Below are 23,932 nucleotides of genomic sequence, written 5' to 3' on the forward strand. Positions count from 1 at the left end.
GCACATTAATTAGCAGGACTCATTTGGATTCTGTATTCATCAAATGCAACAAGCAGCTATTCAATATTCGCCTGTTTGCACTATGCTAAGGTCTCTAATTCAAAGATCCAGACAGAAAAACAAAATAAAGCCCAAGAAAATAAACTAAAATAAACCGTCACCATCAGAATGTGCCTCTATGTAAATTAGGCGGCTATAAAGCACAGCAAAAGGGTCTGCATAGGCCTACAGCAGAGACAGTATGAGTAATGTGCAGGCTACAGAAGTGGGTCTGGCTGCAAAAGAAAGGAAAAACAAAGTAGTTCCAAGCAGAGACTACTTTTTTATGCTTTAACAAATTCCTCTTAATTCCTTTTGCTTAATTCCTTATTGATCTGTAATCCCCAGAGGAAGGACACAGCATTATACAGTACTTTTTCAGATTCTTTTAAACTCATTAAGTCTATTCCCATACTTAACTTTGATTAGTTTTACCTTCCTATATCTAAAATAAGCCTGTATCCAAAATCAGCAACATTTGATAAGTAAATGTCTGCATGAGTATATACAAAACTAGATCCAGAGACTGACCATGGTCCCTTACGTTTTAAGGGTCCTAGGTAGAAAGTACACGATGAAAGAGAAAATAGCACTTGTTTTAAAGCAGCCCATAGGATTGTAGTTTTTGACCTTGGCTACACAAATCACCTATAGGAATTCTAAATATCTGAATGGCTAAGCCCAATCTTAGACTCACTCAATCAGAATTGTTGGGGGCTAGATCTCCAGGCAACAGTATTTTTTCTGATATATGGCCAGGATATAGAAATACTATCAAAGGACATAAACTTCACAGCTTACAGAAGCTCTATCTAGGGCAGATCCAAAGCAGAAAGAAATAAAATAAAGACCCTCTATATTCTCTTTAGGTTTGGGGTAAATGACCGTATCTTTCACCAAGAGCTTCCATAGGACAATCTTCAATTCCGACAATGATGATCCCACTGGGAGATGAACACAGAGATGAGCAGCATTTTCTCTCCCCGCTTTTCTCCATACCCTACCTGGGACTAGTCTGATGCCAACACCAAAAATACCAGAACTGGGCAAATACTCTCAATCTGGAAGGCCCTCAAATAGGTGACTATTGATTATGGGGCCATCCTGGTTTTTTAAGATCAGCTTCGGGGTTTTGATGAGATTTAATTAAGTTCTGGAAAGGGGAGCTATGTCAACCCTTTGGTTTAGCACTCTGATGACATATCCCTTGGACAAGCCTAATAATGGTGGCTTTTTTTGGACAACCCTATAAAGAATGGTGGATAGACATTCAAAGATATAAATGATGGCTAGAAATTGAGAGATGTTTCTAGGAGCTACCATTTTAAATCTCCTGAAGAAGATCAACATCCCCAAATAGCAAAGAGGTTAGGTGTCTTAAGCCACACCATTTCTTTGAGGCAGCCAAGCCTGTTCTACCCTAACTCTCTGTCAGCCTCACCCGCTCCAAATGGCAAAAGGATAGGGAAAGCATTTTACACACTCATCTAAACCATACCGAGGGTGTCCTGGCAGGAAACAGTTTTGCTCTAACCCACAATAAAGCCTGGGCTTTTTCCAATCATCCTCCCTATCTAACAAAGAAAGGCAGCAGAAACTTCCCTCTCTCAAGAAAGTCTTCCCTGATTAAAACCATAAGGCTGAATTCCCCCAGGGAGGAGGATGGAATTTTCTTATTGCAGATTATTGCAGGGACCCAAAAAATCTGTGCAGGCAGGGGCTAAGTGGCTGGGAACAAAGAGACAAGTCCAACATTTAGAATTATGAGACATCAAGAAAACCAGGTTAAAAAATTATCATACATCCTGGAGAAGAAAAAACAAAAGCAATTACGACTGTACCTGAGTGACTTTCCCCCATAATATCCACAATTTCAATAATGTGATTATAATATTTTTAGGGTTAAGAAATATATTTTATTATATCTCTAAATGTAAATCCATTGCTGAAATTAACCATATCACTCTCCAAAATAAATAATTTCAGGAAATGCTCTCTATCATAGCATCCTTAGATAAAACACACACACACACACACACACACACACACACACACACACACACACATTATCTGAGTTATAAACAGCTTATACCAACCTGGCTGTCCCGTGCTGGGAATCCATGATAACCTGGGGTCAGAGGCTCGTTCTAAGACAAAGGAAAGAGAAGAAAATCGTAAGACAAAAGAAAGTGTTGCGAATCATCAAAATCATCCAGAATGATCAGACATAAATTCCTCCACCAGTTCCTAAGGTGTTCTACCTAACCATATACATCTCTCAGTTTAGCACGCATGATACCAAAAAAACAAATAAGAAACAGTATTTGCTTAGGAGCACTATTCATAAGCACCATGTTCCTCCTTGTACAGCTAAATCTGTTTCCTTCTCCGTGTATCTCAAACAGAGCGCTACTGGGATTTGGGACAGATCAATTCCTAACTTCACACCGTGGAACTCTAGTATGCCCGGCCCTTAACTTCTAAAAGTCAGTAGGCTTTCAGTGTCCTGAACACTAGGACAACCAAAAACTTCCACACATTTCCAAAAGTCCCCTTGTTAGGAAGGAGACAGTACCACCCCTACTGAGAACTGTCTCTTGACCTGGAGAAGTTTTAGTCCCTCCCCTCTATCAATCTGCTTTCCTTCAGTTCTTTTAAACCTAGATGAAAGTCTACCTCTGTTCCGGACTTCCTCTACCATCCTACATCATCTTATGAACTCAGGTGACTCCTAATATGTGTAGTAAGTTAAAATTTACTGGGTTATTTGTACAATTTACTTTTCATATTATTTATAATTTAATATATCTTCTTTTTGTAAAGGTATTTCATACTGAGTGTCTCATCCTCACATTAACCATTAAATCAAGATCCCTGGGGCTTCCCTGGTGGTGCAGAGGTTGGGGGTCCGCCTGCCAATGCAGGGGACAGGGGTTCGTGCCCCGGTCCAGGAGGATCCCACATGCCGCGGAGCGGCTGGGCCCGTGAGCTATGGCTGCTGAGCCTGCGCGTCCGGAGCCTGTGCTCCGCAACGGGAGAGGCCACAACAGTGAGAGGCCCGTGTACCACAAAAAAAAAAAAAAAAAAAAGATCCTTGAGGGCAAGAATGATAGCAAATAAAAGCTACACAAACCCTAATTTAATACAATGTCATACAATATGAGCACTCACTTATGGCTTACTTGACTCATTCAATTATTCAGTCAACATATATTGAATACCTAATATTTTCAAAGTAGTTTAGATGACTGACAGAGTAAGTCAGTAAAACAAGCCCCTCGCCTTCAAGGGAACTTTTAAATGGGAGGAGATACATATGCACACAAAGGTGTAAATGAGAACGTAGTGCTTTCATAGCTTTTCCAAGGTGCTCAACACAGCTATCTGAAAGATATGCATCCTCTTATTCCATTCCTACTAGCAAAAGAGTAAGTTAAGAAGAATTTTCCTTGATAGGATCTTTGTTTATGACAAGAGTAAACCTGCCACCTGACGGTACATCTGCTTTCATTACATCCATATCTTTGTTGATCATCGAAAGTCCATACTCCTTTCAAAAACATGAAAGCCAGGTGTCAACTTAAGCTCCCTGCACAGACCCCATGTCTTGTTCATCATGGTTTCCCCACAACCTAGCACAGTGTCTAACACATGGTGGACATTCAGAAGAATGTGTAAATAAATAAATGAGGTTCAATAACCAGAAATTATTAGGCATTCAGTTGCTGACTCAGTCACAGACAACCCAAGTTCTCCTTTTTTTTCCTAAATCTCTATTTTGGACATTTATAAGTTAAGTCTCCCTAAAGAGAGTACACCAAAGATAACTGCCTTTAAAAATTATAGATGCCAAAATGATCCCGAGAAAGAACAAAGTTGAAGGACTCACATTACAAAGCTACAGTAATCAAGACAGTATAATACTGCCTAAGAACAGATGTACAGACCAATGAAGTACAACTGAGAGTCCAGAAATAAACCCTTGCAGTTACAATCAACTGAGTTTTAAAAAGGGTGCCAAGAAAAGCAATGTTAGAAAGAATAGCCTTTTCAACAAATGGTGCTGGGACAACTGGATATCCCACGTCAAAGAATAAAGTTGGAACTCTATCTTACACCATATACAAAATTAACTCAAGATAGATCACAGACCTAAAATCATAAAACTCTTAGAAGAAAACAAAGGATTAAACCTTCATGACCTTTGGTTAGGCAATGGTTTCTTCAATATGACTACAAAGACACAAATGACGAAAAATAGATAAGTGGACTTCATCAAAATTTAAAACTTCTGTGCTTCAAAGGACACCATCAATTCTGGGGATCTAATGTACACAGAGTGATTATAGTTAACAATACTGAATGATACACTTGAAAGTTGCTAAGAGAGTAGATTGTAAATGTTCTCACCACAAAAAATAAATGGTAATTATGTGACATGATGCAGGTGTTAGTTACAGCTATGGTGGTAATCACTTTGCAACATATAAATGTATCAAACCAACAAGTTGTACACATTAAACTTATACCATGTTAATGCCAATTATGTCTCAATAAAGCTGGGGAGGAAAAGACACCATCAACTAAGTGAGAAGACAACAGAATAGGAGAAAATATTTGCAAATCCTTTGTCCAATAAGGGGCTTGTAGTCAGAATATAAAAGAACTCTTAGAAAGCAACCCCAATTTTTAAGTGGGCAAAAGGTGCGAACAGGAAGTTCCCCCAACAGGATATATAAATGGCCAATAAACACATAAAAAGATACTCAACACTGTTGGTCATTAGGAAGATGCAAATGCAAATCAAATGAGATGCAAATGAGATGACACTTCACACCCACTAGGACGGCTATAATCAAAAAGTCAGACAATAACAAGTATAACAACAACGTGGAGAGACTGGAATCTCATACATTGCTGTTGGGACTATAAAATGGTGCAGGCACTTTGGAAATAGCTTGGAAGTCCCTCAAAATGTTAAAAAAGAGTTACCATGTGACCCAGCAATTCCACACTAGGTATAACCAAGAAAACTGGAAACATACATCCACACAAAGCCTTGTACACAAATGCTCATAGCAGAATTATTTCATAATAGCCAAAAAGGTGAAATAATCCAAATGTCCATCAACTGATAAGTGGATAAGCAAAGGACTATATATCTACAACTGAATATTATTTGGCAATAAAAGGAATGAAGTGCTGATACAACAAAGATGAATTTTAAAAACATCATGCTAAGTGAAAAAAGCCAGAGACAATAGGCCACAAATTATATGATTCCATTTATATGAGATATTCAGAAGGGGCAAATCCATGGAGAAAGAAAGTCTATTAGTAGTTCCAGGGACTAAAGGGAGCGACTGCCAGTGGGAACTGGGTTTTACTTTTGGTGATGAAAATGTTCTGTAATAGTGGTGATGGACTCACAACTCTATGATTTTGCTTAAAATCACAAAACACTAAAAACACTTGAAAAGGGTGAGATTTATGGTCTATGAATTATAGGTCAATAAACCCGTTATTTAAAAATAATAATAATAGGCAATGTTGGCTGGCTATTTTCATACAAATTTTTACAGGGGAGACACATGCAGCTTAGACCATAACAAAAAGAACAGGGCTCCTTCCAAAATCCCCAAGTGCCTTGTTTGTTCTGGAGTCTATACGTTTACTTCAATACCACTCTCTACAGATTTTAACAATGATGATGATAAACGTGGTAATAACCACTAGATACTGAGCAACCAATCACGCGTGGTTTCAGGATGGAGGGGAGGAGTAAGAGAAAGTGGCAAAGAGAAGGAGATAATAAAGCACAGATAAAAGGTGGAAAAGTCAAACTTTCAACCCAGGTCTGTTGGACTCCAAAGCCCCTGTTCCTCCCGCTTTATCAAATTCTCTAATAACCATTCCATATTATTCCTTTACAGTAAATTTCAAGATTGTCTGAGGAAGGAATTATAGGATGAAGAAAGTAATCAAAAACACCCAAAAGGGGCTTCCCTGGTGGCGCAGTGGTCGAGAGTCCACCTGCCGATGCAGGGGACACGGGTTCGTGCCCCGGTCCGGGAAGATCCCACATGCGGCGGAGCGGCTGTGCCCGTGAGCCATGGCCGCTGAGCCTGCGCGTCCGGAGCCTGTTGCTCCGCAACGGGAGAGGCCACAACAGTGAGAGGCCCACGTACCGCAAAAAAAAAAAAAACAAAAAAAAAACACAAAGCATCACTAACAAAGATTTGTCACTCCCAGAGACTATCCCATGTATAGACTATATAGCTACTCTATATGTATAGAGTAGCTCCCACTCACTGCAACGAGAGAAAGGCCGCGTGCAGCAACGAAGACCCAACACAGCCAAAAATAAAATGAGTTCTTGAGTTCAACAATGCAGAAAACTTTTTTTAAGGAAAAAAAAAAGTACACTCCTACAAGCAAGTATTGTCAAAAACTTTAACAGATATAACAGGTACACAGAGATGTGCGAGAGGAAACGGACTTCCCCCTCCACCTGCTCAGCAAAGTAGTCCTGCTTTCTTCCCCATCGCTCACCCGAGGCTACCTAGAACTCTCCAGCACTCAGACACGAGCCGCCTCTCTCAAAGTGGACTATACTTAACGACAAAGGTTTGCTTTCGTTTTTAATTTTACCACGTATATATCTTGTTTTCCTGTTAATAGATATTTAAATTGATTCCAGTTATACTCACAAATCACTGCTGCCTGTGAACATTCTTTTAGAGTTGAGGTATCACTTTCCACCCATAGACTGACAAAAATGAAAATGAAAATATGACAAATTGGCAGGAAGAAGAGTAAATAGATATCTTCACATCTAATAGTAGGAAATAAGCATATTGGGACTACTCTTTTGGAAAGCAATTTGACAATAATTATTAAAATATTAAATACTCATACCTTCTTGTAATTTCATATCTCTGATCTCTTTATCTACTCTAGAGAATCACCTGAACTTGTGCTCAAAGAAGCATGTGCAAAGATTTTTCAATGCAGTTCTGTTTGCAACACTGAAAAACTAAAAAGCACCTCAATAATAGGGAAATAGTGTTATCAACTACTGTTGATATTGTTGACTATTCAACATCCTCTGTTAAACTGCAAGTGTTTTAAAAGGTAAAATCTCAGTGAACTATCTCAAGTCATATTAAATGACAGCAGAACAGTCGGTGTGCTATCCCTTTAAGTCACAACACAAAAAGAGGTATTTCTACATGCATATAAAAAAGTAAATAAATGCATAGAGAAGATCTAGAGGGATATACAACAAACTTCTAACAGTGGTTCCCTCTAGAGAGAAGAATAAGATCTGTGGAAGGTTGAGAGGGCATGCTTTATCTGAATTATTTGAATTTACAAAATGTAAAATTCATGTATTACTTAGAGCATAAAAAAGAACCAAAGAAGTCACTACTACCAGTGTTTTATAATGTACAAAACACCTTCACATAATCTTATTTAGATGCAGAAAATAGGTTTTATAACCCTCATTTTACAGATGACAAAGCTGAATTTCAATTTGCTCAAGGCCAAATAGCTAATGATAGTGGCTGAGCTGCCTTCAGACTTAGGTCTTTTAACTCTATACCCAGTACTTCTGCTACTTCATGACAACTAGTTCAAACCAGTACTGGTCCTGGTAGAGATTACTATGATTGTCTAAAAACATGCAGATCCGAGTTTTTAATCAGTGTAGAAATAATAACTGAAGGTTATTCTTTTTTAAAATTTTTATTTCATATTGGAGTATAGTTGATTAACAATGTTGTATTAGTTTCAGGTGTACAGCAAAGTGATTCAGTTATACATAAATAACTGAAATTTAAAGCAGACATGGAATTACAAGGCAAGCTAATGGAACAGATGGGACAGAAATCAGATGTGTTAAACTCCAAAGAGGAAAGGCAGCTATGCTGCTATAAGCAAGAGTTATTGACCTAGTAAGACTGAAAGACTTAGAAACTGACTGCCTAGGCACAGAAGCTGCTCAAAAATAAAAATAATATATAAGCAATAAAATACCAACCGTAAGAATTTTACTACAGAGACAGCAATGAAACCTGTTTAGAAGCTTCTGGTAAGTGAATGTGTGAAAGAGTAACAGAAGGATCCTTAAGTAACTGGAAAATACAGCAACTGTGATGGATCGTGCACATACAACGGACACTGAAGGAAGTGAAGAAAAATATTACCTGACATTTGTATTCTTCACTAGCTGCTTAGAAGCTCCCATTGCAGCTATGTTTGAAAAATCCATTTAAGCAGAAGAATCTTCATTGATTCAGTAAAAGTGGATTGAACAACTGCTCTATGACAAGTGCAGTGCTGGTATCCCTGCCCTTGAGGAGCTGTGAGTCGTAATAATTATAAAATAATGTGATTGATAACATAACTAACATCTATAAGAAGAACGACGGGACTCCAGAAGATCTTTTGGAAAAGTGTGTATGGGATTTGGGGGTGCGGGGGAGAGTTGAGTGGCTAACAGCCTCTAACCTCTTATTGGAGGACAAGACCTCCACACTGTGATGGACTGATGCATGCTGAAAAGACACAATGGATTTTAAAGCCACTTTTCTAAATGCATTCTGAAAATCATCAACATCATTTCTAAATGATTATTTAGATATACATAATGGGCCGATATATTTGCCCATTCCAAATGAAAATTACCCAGAATACTGCACCTGGGAGGTACAACAGAAAAGAACTGCTTCCTTAAGCATTTAAAAAATACAGTTAAAAGAGAGGTACTAAGAGGACTTAACAACACTGAAAATCAAAAAAGCCCTGCTTTCGGTACAGAAATATAGCAGTGATATAACATACTAGCAGGATTTCCCTGGCGGCACAGTGGTTAAGAATCCGCCTGCCATTGCAGGGGACACAGGTTCGATCCCTGGTCCGGGAAGATGCCACATGCCACGGAGCAACTAAGCCCATGAGCCACAACGACTGAGCCTGCGCTCTACAGCCCGCGAGCCACAACTACTGAGCCCGCGTGCGGCAACTACTGAAGCCCGTGCGCCTAGAGCCCACGCTCCACAACATGAGAAGCCACTGCAATGAGAAGCCCGCGCACCACAACAAAGAGTAGCTCCCACTCACTGCAACGAGAGAAAGGCCGCGTGCAGCAACGAAGACCCAACACAGCCAAAAATAAAATTAATTAATTTAAAAAAATAACATACTAGCTATAAATCCTAAGCAATATCAATAAAACACTAACTGAGGAGCCTAGGGAGCCTAGGAGCCTCTGCCATCTCCCTTGGTTTCACCTACTTAACAGGTCATGTGTTCAGCGTCCAGAGATTTATTACAAAAGTATTTCTTACTGGCTTCCATCAATGATGAGGGTTGTTTAGGAGCAGGTGCAGAAAACTGGAAATGCACAAGGAAGTTACACCAAGCAATTAGAAAAAAAAATTTAACCCACCCTATTGTTTTTCTTTTGTGTCTAACAAAATCAAACCCATTTCACAAAATGGAAGGGGAAGAAAAATACTGAGAATGGAACAAAATAAATTCTTGCCACCATGCAATTTGGGGAGAGGAAAGTAAAAGGAAGCAAAGGAAAGTAAGAATGAAGATGTCCTCTAACAAACAAAGCTTGGGCAATGGTACAAGCCCAAATTTTTCACTGACTTACTCCCAACTGAAAATTAATTTCACATTACCTTACATTTAGCAATGGAGGGAAAGACTGATTTAGACCATAATGGCTAGGGGAAAAAAAAAAATCAAATAAAAAGCAAAAGCAAATTCCCAGGGTATTTCATTACCTTGTTTTGCAGCCCAAGTTACTGTTTTTCAAGTAGTAAGCCTACTTTTGGACAGGGACATGGAAGGGAACACCACAGGAACTGAAGATGTACCTAAGTTCCCATGCTATTACGTACAAAAACAAATCCTAGCAACAAGTAGGGTCAGGAAGAGAGACTGCTTAGCAACCACAGGACATCATTCCATGTCCAAACCATACAGGGTTCAAGGTACCCAAAGATAAGATGGCTTACAAGGGATATGAATCTGGTAGTATCTAACATCACAGGCCCAACAGAAGGTGCAATGGGTAACTGGTAGACTAAACTTTCACACTACAGTAGAATAAAATAAAACATAGGGTAATTCGTCCCACCTCCCCACCAAGAAAACTGACAGACAGTAGCTCTTTGTTATACTCACCACTTCCACCCCAAATACCCCATCTTTTTTTTTAAGAGACAGCTCACTTTGGGGGTGCTTTATCTCAGCCCTAAGGATAGCTGCTGTTACAAATTAACTTTATACTAATGATATATTATCATCTATCAATCATATTATTACATTATTTTATATCTATTGTATTACATCTGCTATTCCTTAGAGTTCTCTTTACCTCTTACAATCCAATCCCTTATTAATTCAATCTGCTGTTATAGTAAACAATTCTTTATGTTAAATTCCTTGTCTAAATTACTTATAGTCTCTTTGTCCTGATTGGACCCAGAGTGGTACAGATGAGCTGAAACAAAATGCTAATAGCCACTTATTTCACACAGGGCAGTCATTATGCTTCATGTTTTCTATACGTTATCACTTTGTATTCTCACTAAAACTCTGTAATATATCTCTCAATATTAAGAAAACTGAGGCTCAGAAAATGATGCAATTTGTCTACAATAATGCAAATCCAGGTTGGTCTGATACTCAAGTCCCTGCTGGTTCCCTACTATAGCATTTATTTTTCTTCACAGAACCTAGCAACACTTTTTAAAGAACTCAACATCTATGTACGGGAAAAGAATGAACAAAGCAGTCCTGGCTGCTATACTTAGAAAGGGCAGTTTGCTGGTTGGCCTTGACTGGTGCCTGGGAACTTAGATATCAGGAGGGTTCTATTCCCAGAACTGGTAAGAGTGGCTCACTGTGCCTAAACTGTGCAAACAATACGGTTTATGCCGAACACTGCTTTCCTCCTGGGAGTTTAGAATTTGAGCATGTGCTAGGCAGAGGGTGCCTACGTGAACAACCCTTCCCAGCCGTGTCCCAAAAGGAAAAATTTCAGCGCTAAGCCTGATGAGCTTCCCTGGTAGACAACACTGCCACCACTGGCTGAAGGAGGTAAGCACATCCTGTGTGACTCAACTGCAAGAGAACTCCAGGAAGCTGGCGCCTGATTCTTCTGGACTTCACCCCGTGCAGACTTTCCCTTGGTGATTTTGCTTTGTGTCCTTTCACTGTTATAAATCATAGCCATGAGTACGTCTATACGATGAATTCTGTAAATCCCGGCAAATCACTGGAGCTGGGGTAGTCTTGGGGACGCCCCCCCAATACTGCCTATGACATGCCAAGTATTTTATTAAATGCAGAGGATACAAAGATGAATAGGGCCTTTGCCCTCAAGGAATTTTACAGTCTATTTAAATTTCCCTTCTTTCACTTCTCTGATCTTCACTTCTTAGTCTGTTTGCCACTTAAAATAGATTAGATACATCTCCCTAAGCTAAATTTCATTCTTGGCGCTGAAATGATGCTAAATATTTAATAAGTCCACCAAGCAAAATCTGAGATACAAAGCTCTAATAAACTCGAAGGCCACACATATTTTCTCTTTACTTTCCCCATCATATTGTGTTCCTCATTAAAAATAAATTGACCAACTCTTGTACACTGCCGGTAGGAATATAAAACGGTGCAGCTACTAAAGAAAATAGTCTGGCGGTTCCTCAAAAAGTTAAATATCGAACTACCGCACGGCCCAGCAATTCCACTGCTAGGTATATTGCCCAAGGAATTAAAAACAAGTACTCATATAAGTGCTTGTACACACTATGCAAAATAGCTGAGATGCGGAAATAACACAAATGTCCATCAATGAACGAATAAATAAATAATTGTATATACATACAAAGGAACATTATTCAACTTTAAAAAGGAACAAAGTGCTGATACATGCTACAACATGAATGGACCTTGAAAACATGATGGTACATGAAAAAAGCCAGACACAAAAGGTCTCATATTGTATAATTCCATTTATATGAAATACCAAGAATAGGTAAATTCATAGAGGCCGAAAGCAGATGGAAGGAAAGGGAGATGGGGGGTGACTGCTTAATAGGTATGGGGTGAGAAAAGTGTTTGCAACTAGATAGGGGTGGTGTCTGCACGATACTGTGAATGTACTAAATACCACCAAATTGTTCACTTCTAAAAGACTAATATGTTATGTGAATTTCATCTCAATAAAAACATTTTTTGAAAAGCAATGCAGTATACAATATGGTGATAATGATGTTGTTTGAATGGGTTCTTGTAGCTTGAAATAAAATCATCAGTGACTACAACAGATACGGATTCAAAAAAGTGCCACATCTCAGTATATACCCTGGAAAACTATTTGAAGACTCAGTGGTTCTAAGCAATGATACAGATACTGATGCCGTAGAGTATGTATAAATTTTCTTCCCAAAACCATAGAAAATAAAATGTTTCTAAATTATTATATAAGACTCTGAATAGGCATGTATGCATAAATAAAATAAGTATTTTAAAGACATTTGCCTATTTCATCAACATCCCTAAAAATTTATATATTTAGGTTGGCTTGTCCTTTCAATGGAAAACAACTTAAAGCCTTATATACAGAGTTTCCTCATATTCAGGCATTTATAGCACATACACATAACTTTTTTTTCCTTGTCTAAAAGGATGTTTCCCAAAATGTTTAGTGTTTATGTCTTGGTGTTGAGTTTGGGTTTATAGAGTGACATACATTTTTTTTTTCTTTTGCCTATCTGTATTTTCTAATTTTTCAACAACGAATACATATTGTTTTCACTTAACCATCAAAAATTAGGAATAATAACAGTACCTTCTCAAGGATGCTGTGAATACACATAAAGCCCTTAAAACTATATTCAGGATATTATAAGTATGCAATAAATGTGAGGTAATAGGGGTAATATTATGTTTCTGTTTTTGTAAATATTTTTCAGGACACATATCTTTCATTACCTCTGGCAAAAGCATTCACCTTAATCCAGGCCTGGGTCATCTGAGTCAAGCCTAAATAACTGAATAATAGCTTCTTAGCTGGTCCAGCAGTCTCCATCCACCTCTTCCCAATTTTCTTACCAGGCCAGGGTAATTCATCAAACACCACTCATATCACTCCCATGCTAATGGCCCTCCATTGCTTACATGATCAAGTTCCAAACACTCTAAATCTGGCCTCAACTGGTCATTCCCTTTTTCTCCCCATTTATTTATTCCTTCAACAAATATTTACTGAAGGACATTCATGTGTCTGGCACTATGGCAGAAATAGAAAGACAAATAAGTTACTGATTCTTTTCTTAAGGAACTCATAGTCTAGTAAGAGACAGGCATGTAAATAAGCACAACATGAATCATGCAATAAAATGTAAATATAAGGTCCAGAGGGAACAAGTGTACAAAGTTGATAATGCAGTGAGAAAGGCATGAAGAAATTACAAACACGGGAAGTCATGGGAGGCAAGATCTGGATGGGGTTTGAAGGATGACTGCAAATAGCTAATTTCCAGATCTAAACTTCACTCAATTTACTTCGCACCTTAGGGTGTTCTCCCACATCAACTCAACTTTAGTAAAATCTAGCAAAGTGCTACCTGCCTTCACAATGCAATTCTTTTAACTCTGGCTCAGTGTATTTTCAAACTGAGTCAAGACCCATTCATGACTGATTTAATTTAAGAGATCTCAACCATTATTAAAAAATTAAAAAAATGAGAGCAGCAGCTCTCAAACTTTCGGGTCTTAGAATCCCTTTACCCTCTTAAAAATTACTAGAGATCCCAAAGAACTTTTGTTTATGGGAGTTAATAAGGATTAGTATTTGCCTATTAGAAACTGAAACTGCGTAATTTTTAAAATATTTGTTAATTCACTTTAAAATACCAATAATAAACCATTATGCTAACATAAAACATTTTATGAAAATTAACTATATTTTATAAAACAAAAAAATTAGTGAGAACAGTGCCATTGTCTTACATTTTGTTTTTGCAAATATCTTTCACATCCCACTTAACAGAAGATGGCTAAGATATCTGCTTCTGCCTTCAATCTGTTGTGATATGTTATTTTGGTGAAAGTATATGAAGAAAATCTGGCCTTCCACAGATACGTATTTGGAAAAAGTAGGAGTACTTTAATAGTCTTTTCACATATCTATGGATATTCTTCCTTAATATTATACCAAAACTTGAAAAGTAACAGTTCCTTAAAAGTTAGTTGCAGTGTAACATCTGAAACCATATCAATGAATTTTTTTCATAAGACCCATTGGCCTGTCCTGCATTTTGAATGAATTTTCACCTATCATGATTACGTAACATCTTGCATTGTTTGTTTATAAAATACTGGTTCACTAAGTCATAAAGATCTTCTCAATATTGACACATTTCATTATATAATATCAATGAAACTGACTTTTTTCGCCCCTCCTTTAAGTACAAGGGTGTGGTGGTAAAAAAAATAATGACTACCAGTACAGTTTTGTGCCGGTGCCTTGATTCACTCTAGGACGACCCATCATTGCTTACACAACACCAGTGCAAATGTCAACATAGTAGGAAAGGCAAAAAACATCTTAATGTTATGAAAAGAGTTTTGACCTTGAAGACCCCCCCTAAAAGGTTCTTGGGTACCTTTGTGGGCGGGGGAAGTGAGGTCCATAGACCACACTTTTAAGAATCACTATACTGGACTACAATAGGATTTTTAAACAGAAAGAAAGAATCAAGTACCTCACATTTAGTAAGGGTAAAAATTATTCCATGAAACGTGTTTTGGTCACATATATACAGATAAACATCTAACTATACACTAGGTTGTCACATAAAATGGATCTCTTATCATGGGTCATAGTCAAAATCCCATGGTCAAACAACCCTTGTATCGTGATATTCAGTTGAAACTGCTCTTTCACTGAACTGCAGACTTTAAAAAAAAAAGATACCTCTTTATTAGCCTCAGAGTATAAAGGAAATATATCCCAAAAGGATAATTCTGCAACATTCCAAAAATCCCTCTGAGATAGGCTAACATGTTAACCCTTTAGCCATAAAGGTCAATACAGACAAAATAAATTTTACTTTAACTGGCATATATTTGCTATTTCAATTTAGCTTTTAAAACAGTCTCATCATTCACATTGCTATTCGACATGATTTCAAACGAGCTCTGTTGCTATTCGCTGAGTGACTGAGGGCAAGTTACTCAACCTCTCTGATCTATTATTCCTATACCTTGCAGAGATGTTAAGATTACGCATAATATATACAAAGCACCTAGGAGTGTACCCACCTTATAGAGAGGAAAGCTATTATTATAACAATTTTTATTATACGCTTTGAGTTCACAATCCTGCCTTATCCCTCAGTCCCCTAAGATTTATACGGCTGAGTGACAATGGGCCTTTCTATCTCCTACTCCTGCTGTTGCTTCCAATGCCCTACTTGCTACGATTGCCAATCCTCTGACCTAAACTCTCTGCCATCTACTTCTGGTGTCCCCAGAGCAAGTCCCTGAACTTCCCCTTATCATATTAATTCCCTGGTCAGAAAAAAGATAATGCTCCTTACAATTCAAGGATCTTCTGATAAATGCCATGTTAATTCTTGCTTGCAACTAGTCTAGAAGACTTTAAATGAAATCATATGAATTCATGGTGGGTTTTTTTTTAAAAACGGCAATTTTTTTAAAATACAAATTAATTTTCTAAAACATATGGTCAGCTTACTAAGAATTCATGAAAGGGCTGCCTCTATCAGATCTCATCAAACCTAATTCCTATACCAGCTCCACTATTCAACTCCTGTAGTTCTTCCAGCCCTCTTAGATAGTCTCCATTAAGTAAAAGGCACTTAACAGAAAAAAGTGGCAAAGAAAACTATACGTACGGTTTTCTGTAGTACAATGAGATGCTCGAGATAGCTGAAAGAAGGGCAAGAGGCAAGGAAACTACCCAGAGAGAATGGTGTTGGGTCTCGACTGGTGGCCCTTTCTGAGGGAACAGAACTACTACACAGATCATCACTGAAAGGGGGAAGGGGGCGGGGGAGGGGGGAGGCACTAACGTGTGCAGACACCGCAATGTGCTAGATACTTCATGCACATTATTGCATGGTCTGGGTATTACTTCCATTATCAGCTGAGGACACTGAGACTCAGAGAGGTTGAATGACTAGATCAAGGCCAAACAACTAGTAAGTGGTAGAGGCAGAGGCACAATTATAACTCTCTTCTTTCCGTTAAATGGTACACAGTGACTTAGTCCAGAAAAGCACTTATCCCTATAGGCTAAGCAACAGGGAAGGGAAGTGCAGGCTCATCTACACACTGGCTTAGCCTGACTGTTTCTCTTCTACCAATGGGAATAACTGAGAAATAATCCATCTTTAACCTGTAGTTATCACCCAATTACTCCCACTGGTAGAAGAAAAGCAGTGTTCCTTAAACTTTAACATGCATACAGGTCACTGCAGGGTATCTTGTTAAAAATGCAGATTCTGATTCATTGGGTCTGGGATGGCACCTGAGATTCTGCACTTCTAATAAGATTTCAGGAAATGATGACACTTCTAGCGCTTGGGCCATACTCAAAACGGATTACACACAGCGGTTCCCAAACCTGGCTGTTCATCGTAATCATCTGGGAATCACTTAAAAATTATAGATTCCTAGGCCCCTCCCTCCTGGACATTCAGGGTGTCTGAAACCTTCTACCTCATAATTCTGTGATTCAAAGAAATGTATAATTAATTATTAATGACAATAGCCAAAGGAAACACTGATTGAGAACATACCAAATGTCTAAGTGTTTTCTGTATTAGTTTACTTTCCCTCAGCACCACACTGTAAGGTTGGTACTTATAGCACTATCATCCCCATTTTAGACACGAGGAAACCAATGCACCAAGAGACTGCTACTTGTCCAAGGTCAGTCACTGAGCAGCAGAACAGGGGTGCACGCTTGAATCAATCTGGTTCCTTAGTCTGTGCCCTCAGACACATCACAAAATGCTGCTTCGATCACCCAATGGTAATGTCACTGATTTTAACAAACACAGTTGAACAAGTAAGTCCACATGGGTCACCTCAGAAGACTGTGCCCTGAGAAGGCTATGCTCTTATTCCTCAGATGTTGCCATCATTCATGCAGCCACTGCTAAACTACATAATCTAGGAGCTCTTGATCTGAAAATGAAAGTGCCTTCAGAACCTAAACCTATGACTTTAAATATCTTTAACTGGGACAAAAGCTCATCATTTGAACACAGATTTGATTTTTTTGACAACCCCAAATCAGGAAAAGCCAGTTCAAAGAAATCCAGTGTCTGATCAAGCTAGGTATTCTTTTTAAATAAAAAATGTGATGTTAGATATTAAAAATGTTGTCCTCATCACTCATCTCTGAAGCTGATTCCAAAGGAGAGTTCTTTATGTTTTGCGCAGTGGCTGTATCACCAGAGTCAAAGTGACTATTTTGAAGGACAATACTCATCTGGATGCACAGACTGTTATATTTGTTTTTAAAAATATTAGCCCCTCACTCATTCCAAAAGAAACACATTTGCCCTTCACTATCAGTACGGACACGCACGCATATGTTCAGAACAACTGTCCTGAAGCATGCAGTTCTCCTTTCTGCTGCAAAAGCAATGGCTTTGATTTCCTTCCAGATTTTTTAAAAATAAAAAGTGTGCTTTATTTATACACACCCATCCGTAGAAAAATAAATATAATAATCAGGCATTAATAAAGCATTTAACTGCATGCAGCACCATAAAAGGCATCCTACAAAGGCAACTATATGTCCAAAATAGGTGCACAAATACCCTCACGTACAGAGGATAAAGGCACACACAAATACTACAGGGAACATAACTCTAGACAGGTATTATATTCCTACATCTGGATTAGCTCCTTTGTTAAATGAATACATCCTTTTCAACAAAGAAAATATTCTGCAAATTCAGAATGATTTACAGATTTTTAAAAAGCAGGCATTAACGCAGATCAGCACGATTCCACACAACCAACCTCTGTGCTTGAACTGGACTCCCCACACCTTACTGAAGCCACAATTCCCCTGCACAAACTCCCATCCACCACCCCCCACGCACACCCAACTCCCCACCAACCTCACAGGGGTTCCTGGGCTGGTCCATGGAATCTGATGACATCACTCTCTCTTCCTTCCTGGAATTCTAAACCCTGCTGCTCTCCCCTTGCACACAGCTACCATCTCTATGGCAACCTCACCTCCTCCTGCTTCCCTATTGGCTTCACGGAGCAGGATACACAAAAAGGTTTTCCGTTCTCCCCTTACCACCCGCCCCCAAAAAATGATGCTTTCAACAGGAACCTGAGCTAAATTTAGCTACTTGGGATTCAGAGTCCTATGACTAAGAAAACAGAGAAACGTCCTCCTTCCTACATTCCACCCTTCTCTCAACCCCACCCTAAAGTGGCTGCTTCACCTCTTTCTCTCTGGCCCCCAACCCAAAGCAGTATCTGCTGAGCATTAAAAACATCTGACTGTTCCACATATAAGGCTGGCACACAGAAAACTCTCACACCCTCCTCTCCTCCCAATAAGAAAAAAAAAAAAAAAGAACAAAAATAAAAGTACGCACTGGTCAAAAAACCAGTTAGGACATGTTATGGGCTGAGCATCGGTCTTCTGCTGTTTCTTTCCATCTCAAGCCAAGGATTGGAAACTCCACGCCTAAAGGCAGAATTCCTAAGTCTCCAACCACTCAGAAGACCGGATTCCCTCGCTATTTGCTTGATATTATTTCCTCCAGCAGAGGAAAAAAAGGAGGAGGAAAAGGGGAGAGAAGTGAAGTTGAAAGACTGCACACTTCAGTGACCAAACATGCTAAGCCTAGAACCACAAATCCTGGGTCGAATTTTCCATCCCAGAGACTGACCTGCTATGTAAACTAGAGCAAGTTCTGACATCCCTCATCTCAAAAGCAGCTCCCACACAGGGATGTTATAAGAATTACTGACAAAATTAATGTAAAGTAGTTTAAGTCCCTTGGCCAAAGGGACTGAATATAGAGTAAGCTGACATCATTAGTAGTGAAATTCCTGTGGATATTAACAGAAATCAATAATCCACAGAGGAAGAACATGAACTTCTAGAAAATGATCCCTCCATACTCATTAGATACGGCACAATGTATGCATACTTTCTTGAACCACAGATAGTTCCCCCAAAGGTGTCTACTTCTAGTAAAATCCAGCTAATCTTTGACTAGTTCTCAATTTTGGAGCTGGCCCTATCTTTTCTTTGCTTAGTCCTAACTCTAATTTTGAAACTGCTACTCATTCTCCCTAAATGACTCAATATGGACCAGGGTTTCATTTTCCAGCTTGGCTGCCCATTTCTAGGGAAATGATTTTTTGTCAGAGCCATATTTGATAGCTGAACACTGAGTCAACCCAGTGGCTAGTCATATATGACTCTAAAGGACAAAGCATCAATTGTAACCAAGTAGGAAAGGCTCCAAGCAGGTCAGAGCCTTACAGTATGAAAGGGGGTGGATTAAAATAAGACACACCCAGGAAAACTGTATTTTGGGTTTGCAGGGCAGAGACTCAGCTCCAGGGCACCAACTCTCCAGTGAAAAAATAGACATGAAAGGAAAATAATTTTGTACGATAAATAGTCATTTGCCCCAAACAGAATTTAAACCATCTGGAACATTCAGCAGAGTCAAAATGCCCCACCAGTTAACATACAGGCATCCAGACTAAGCTTCAGAACTGCTACAGAACACAGCAAAGGATGCGGTATTTGCTAATAAACAATGGAAACTCACATGGGGGGGGGCAGTCAGGGGGAGGAGGAACACAGCATGACTAGCCCATCTCTGAGGTTTGTACTTCCTCATTTCACTCCACGTGGACTCGTGACAAGCCACTCCTTGTGTGAAAGCTTTACTGTGTACACCACTAATCAGACGGTTCCACAGGCTAACTAAGATGAACACTCTTCTAAAAGTTCTCCTCAATATTCTTAAACAAACAGAAGGTCAGTCACCTTATTCCGCAATGGGAAGACTGAAGCACAGTTCCCAAGATTGCCCATCCAATCAATTATGCAGCTTGACTTACATTAGTTATCATTATGACATCTATCAAGAATGGTCTGGACTACGTGGACTACTGCAAATAAAGCTCTATTTACCCACTCCTTTCATTCAAACACACATTAAGTGTACTTACTATGTGCCAGGGGGTTTATATGGGTTGTCATTAATTCTCAAAAATAAAACCAAAAAACTGCAACTTGCATATATTCTTACATCTCTTTGCAAACAGAGAAACAACAGTTCCAGAGATGTCAATGTGACCACGGTTATATAATTTGTTATTTAATTTTTTTAAAAGCTAAGATTCTAACCCAGATGTGTTTGGACTCCAAAGCCTGTGTTTTTTCTGCTTGGCCTCCCATTTACAGACAGTTGGGGTTGGAAAGAAACAGTCAGAAATCACTTTGTATCTGTGATTTCTTATGTCATCAATAAAATACAGGTTGCGGGACTTCCCTGGTGGTACAGTGGTCAAGAATCCGCCTTCCATTGCAGGGGATGTGGGTTCGATCCCTGGTCGGGGAACTAAGATCCCACGTGCCCCAGGGCTACTAAGCCCATGTGCAGCAACTACTGGGCCCATGTGCTCTGGAGCCTGCACGCCACAGCTAGAGAACCCAGCCTGCATGCCACAATGAAGAGCCCATGCAGCCAAAAAAAAATTTAAAAATAAATAAAATAAAATACAGATTGCTTGACATCAAGGTCAAAGTCATACTTTTTAGGTATACTAACAGTTTTAAACGCTGAGCAGGCACTCAATACTTATTAATTTATTATCCTAATCCTATTAGTCTAAACTTCTGGACAAATGGCAATGATTCTACTCAGATCTTTTAAAATTAAAATTGGCTTGAGAAATTACATGCTGAAGTGAAATGATAAAACTTCAGATAACATATTCTGGAATTAAATTTTATAATATTTGAGATGAACAAAATTATCACTGTCAAAATGCCTACACTGTCCCAGTCATAAGGTCCTAATGCCTACACAGTCTCATCTGCTGATTTTAATCCATAAACCCTGTGCAGTCAAGATCTGTACATTAGATTATTTATGATCTCACATTCTGCACACAGAATGAGAGCATTTCAAAGTATTTCTCCAGAGATTCCACTAATATTAAATCAGCTATTAGAGGACCACGCTAAAGAGGCCAAGGGCTCATGTCTGATACCCATGTAAACCAGTTAGCATCCCTCCTGCCTACTGCCACAATACGCCCCCTGCTGTAAATACATTCCTGGGTTTACTGAGAAATTAACACAAAGTATCACTTCTGAAAAAATTTAGAATATATCTACTAATATCAACTATTATCATCGACTTTTAATCCGTAGAAAATAGCTATTGTTTTTTAGAAAATATGCCAAATCATTCATACTTTCTTTCAATATTTCTTGAATACCTACCACATGCCAGCTGGTAAGTCTCAAAAGGCGAGCACTGGAGGACAAATAAACACAGTTATGTGTAGTCTGTGATATGGCAGAGTATACAGGTAGAGTGAGAAGACACAAGAGGAATGGCTACCTCTCAAAGGTATCGTGGAGAATGAGCTCCAGTTTACTGAGGTAAATGAGGCAAGTAAGGGCCTTCCAGGGAGAGAGAACGAAGATTTACGCAGGTATGGTCAGAAAACAACATGGCAATCTTAAGATGACTTTCAAGAATTTTACTAAGGCCAGACTGAGAATTGAGAGATATGACCAGTTGAGAGAAGTCAAGGCCACATGATTTTCTACCTCATCCAGGTTAGGTTTTCCTAAACTGCCTTGCTTTGAGTTAGATTTCCATAGAGTAAGGGGGAAAATTTTTTTAATATCATGTGAAGAGTTCCTCTCTTTATAGTTTCCATGATAAGAATAAAGGTCAATAAAAAGCCTCTCCACAACAAAAGAAACTACCAACAAAATGAAAAGTCAACCTACTGAATGGGAGAAGATATTTGCAAATCATATATCTGATAAGGGGTTAATATCCAAAATACATAAAGAACCCATACAACTCAATAACAAAACAACAAACAATCTGATTATAAAATGAGCAGGGGATCTGAATAGACATTTTCCAAAGAAGACCTGCAGATGGCCAACAGGTACGTGAAAAGGTGCTCAACATCACTAATCATCAGGGAAATGCAAGTCAAAACCACAATGAGATGTCACCTCACACCTGCTAGAATGACTATTATCAAAAAGACAAGAAATAACAAGTGCTGGTGAGCATGTGGAGGAAAGGGACCCCTTGTGCACTGTTGGTGGGAATGTAAACTGGTAAAGCCACTACGGAAAACAGTATGGAGGTTCCTCAAAAAGTAAAAATAGAACTGCCATACGATCCAGCAATTCCACTTCTGGGTATTTATCTGAAGGAAACAAAAGCACTATACTAATTCGAAAAGATACCTGCATGCCCACGTTCATTGCAGCATTATTTACAACAGCCAAGACATGGAAACAACCTAAGTAACCACTGATGGATGAATGGATAAAGAAAATGTGGTATATATATACAATGGAATATTATTTGGCCATAAAAAGAAGGAAATCCTGCCATCTGCAACAACACAGATGGACCTTGAGGGCATTAGGCCAAGTGAAATAAGTCAGACAGAGAAAGATAAATACTGTAAGATCTCACTTATATGAGGAATATTAAAAACAACAACAACAACAAACAAAGAAACAAAAAAAAAAACCCCAAACCCTAACAGAGAACAGATTGGTGGTGGCCAGAGGTAGGGATTGGGGTGGGGTAATGGGTGAAGGTGGTCAAAAGGTACAAACTTCCAGTTATAAAATAAATAAGACATGGGGGTGTAATGGACAGCATGGTGACTACAGTTAATAATACTGTACCATATATTTGAAAGTTGCTAAGAGAGTAGATCTTAAAAATTCTTACCACAAGAAAAAAACTCTGTAACTGCGTGTGGTGATGGATGTTAACTAGACATATTATGGTGACCATCTGCAATATATACATATATTGAATCATGCTGTACACCTAAAACTAATGTAATGTTGTATTTCAATTATATCTTAATTTTATAAAAAGAATAAAGGTCAAAAGGAGGTGCATTCTTCTGAAAATGAAGCCTTTAGTGATGGAGAACATTTAATGAAGAGGTTCTTCTATCTGCAGAGCAAACCCCAAATTTGCTACGCAGTGAGGCAGAGTGAAAGTTTCCTTATTCTTCTCAGAGAGCTAGTTTAAAAAGTGATCAGTGGAGTTTTTTTTTATCACTTTTCTTTTCCAATGGCTGTCTGAAACTCTTAGTGTGTTGAATACTTGACAAGCAAATTTACATTAATAAGAGAAGCATCTTCATGCCCATACGACATCTCTAATATACAAACACATAAATGTATATGCACGCCCACATCCTACCAGCTTTGACAGGCAAAGGATTAGTACATGCATCAGAGGAAAAGCTATCTATAGGCTTTTCACAGGACAAAAAGAAAATCTAATTTTTAAGTAAACTTTTTACAGAAGTGACTATATATACAGAAATGGGAAAAAATCAGAAGTATACAACTCAATGAATTTCCACAAAGTGAACCCCCCATGTAAAGCAGCATCTAAGTAAAAAAAAAGAGAGAGAGAGAGAGAGAGAGAGAACACTATCAGCATACTGGAAGCCCATCTAGGGCGTTTGCAAAGTCACTCCTACCAGCTCACAGTAATGACTTTAACACCATAGATTCATTCTGCCTGTTTATAAACTT

At 38.6% G+C, this 23,932-nt stretch overlaps 1 protein-coding gene across 10 annotated transcripts in view; it reads right to left on the bottom strand.

Moving 5' to 3' along the window:
- Nucleotides 1-23,932, bottom strand: part of RBFOX2 (RNA binding fox-1 homolog 2) — a 262,326-nt gene that overhangs the window by 182,819 nt on the left and 55,575 nt on the right. For all 10 annotated transcript variants that reach the window (XM_027107502.1, XM_027107503.1, XM_027107501.1 and 7 more), the window contains exon 2: nucleotides 2,136-2,186. In XM_027107502.1, the coding sequence (XP_026963303.1) occupies nucleotides 2,136-2,186 (51 nt within the window). The remainder of the gene's footprint in view (nucleotides 1-2,135; nucleotides 2,187-23,932) is intronic.

The sequence above is a fragment of the Aethalodelphis obliquidens genome, unplaced genomic scaffold (assembly GCF_003676395.1).
Source record: "Aethalodelphis obliquidens isolate GAN/ISIS:26980383/991018 unplaced genomic scaffold, ASM367639v1 scaffold8, whole genome shotgun sequence".
NCBI lineage: Eukaryota > Metazoa > Chordata > Mammalia > Artiodactyla > Delphinidae > Aethalodelphis > Aethalodelphis obliquidens.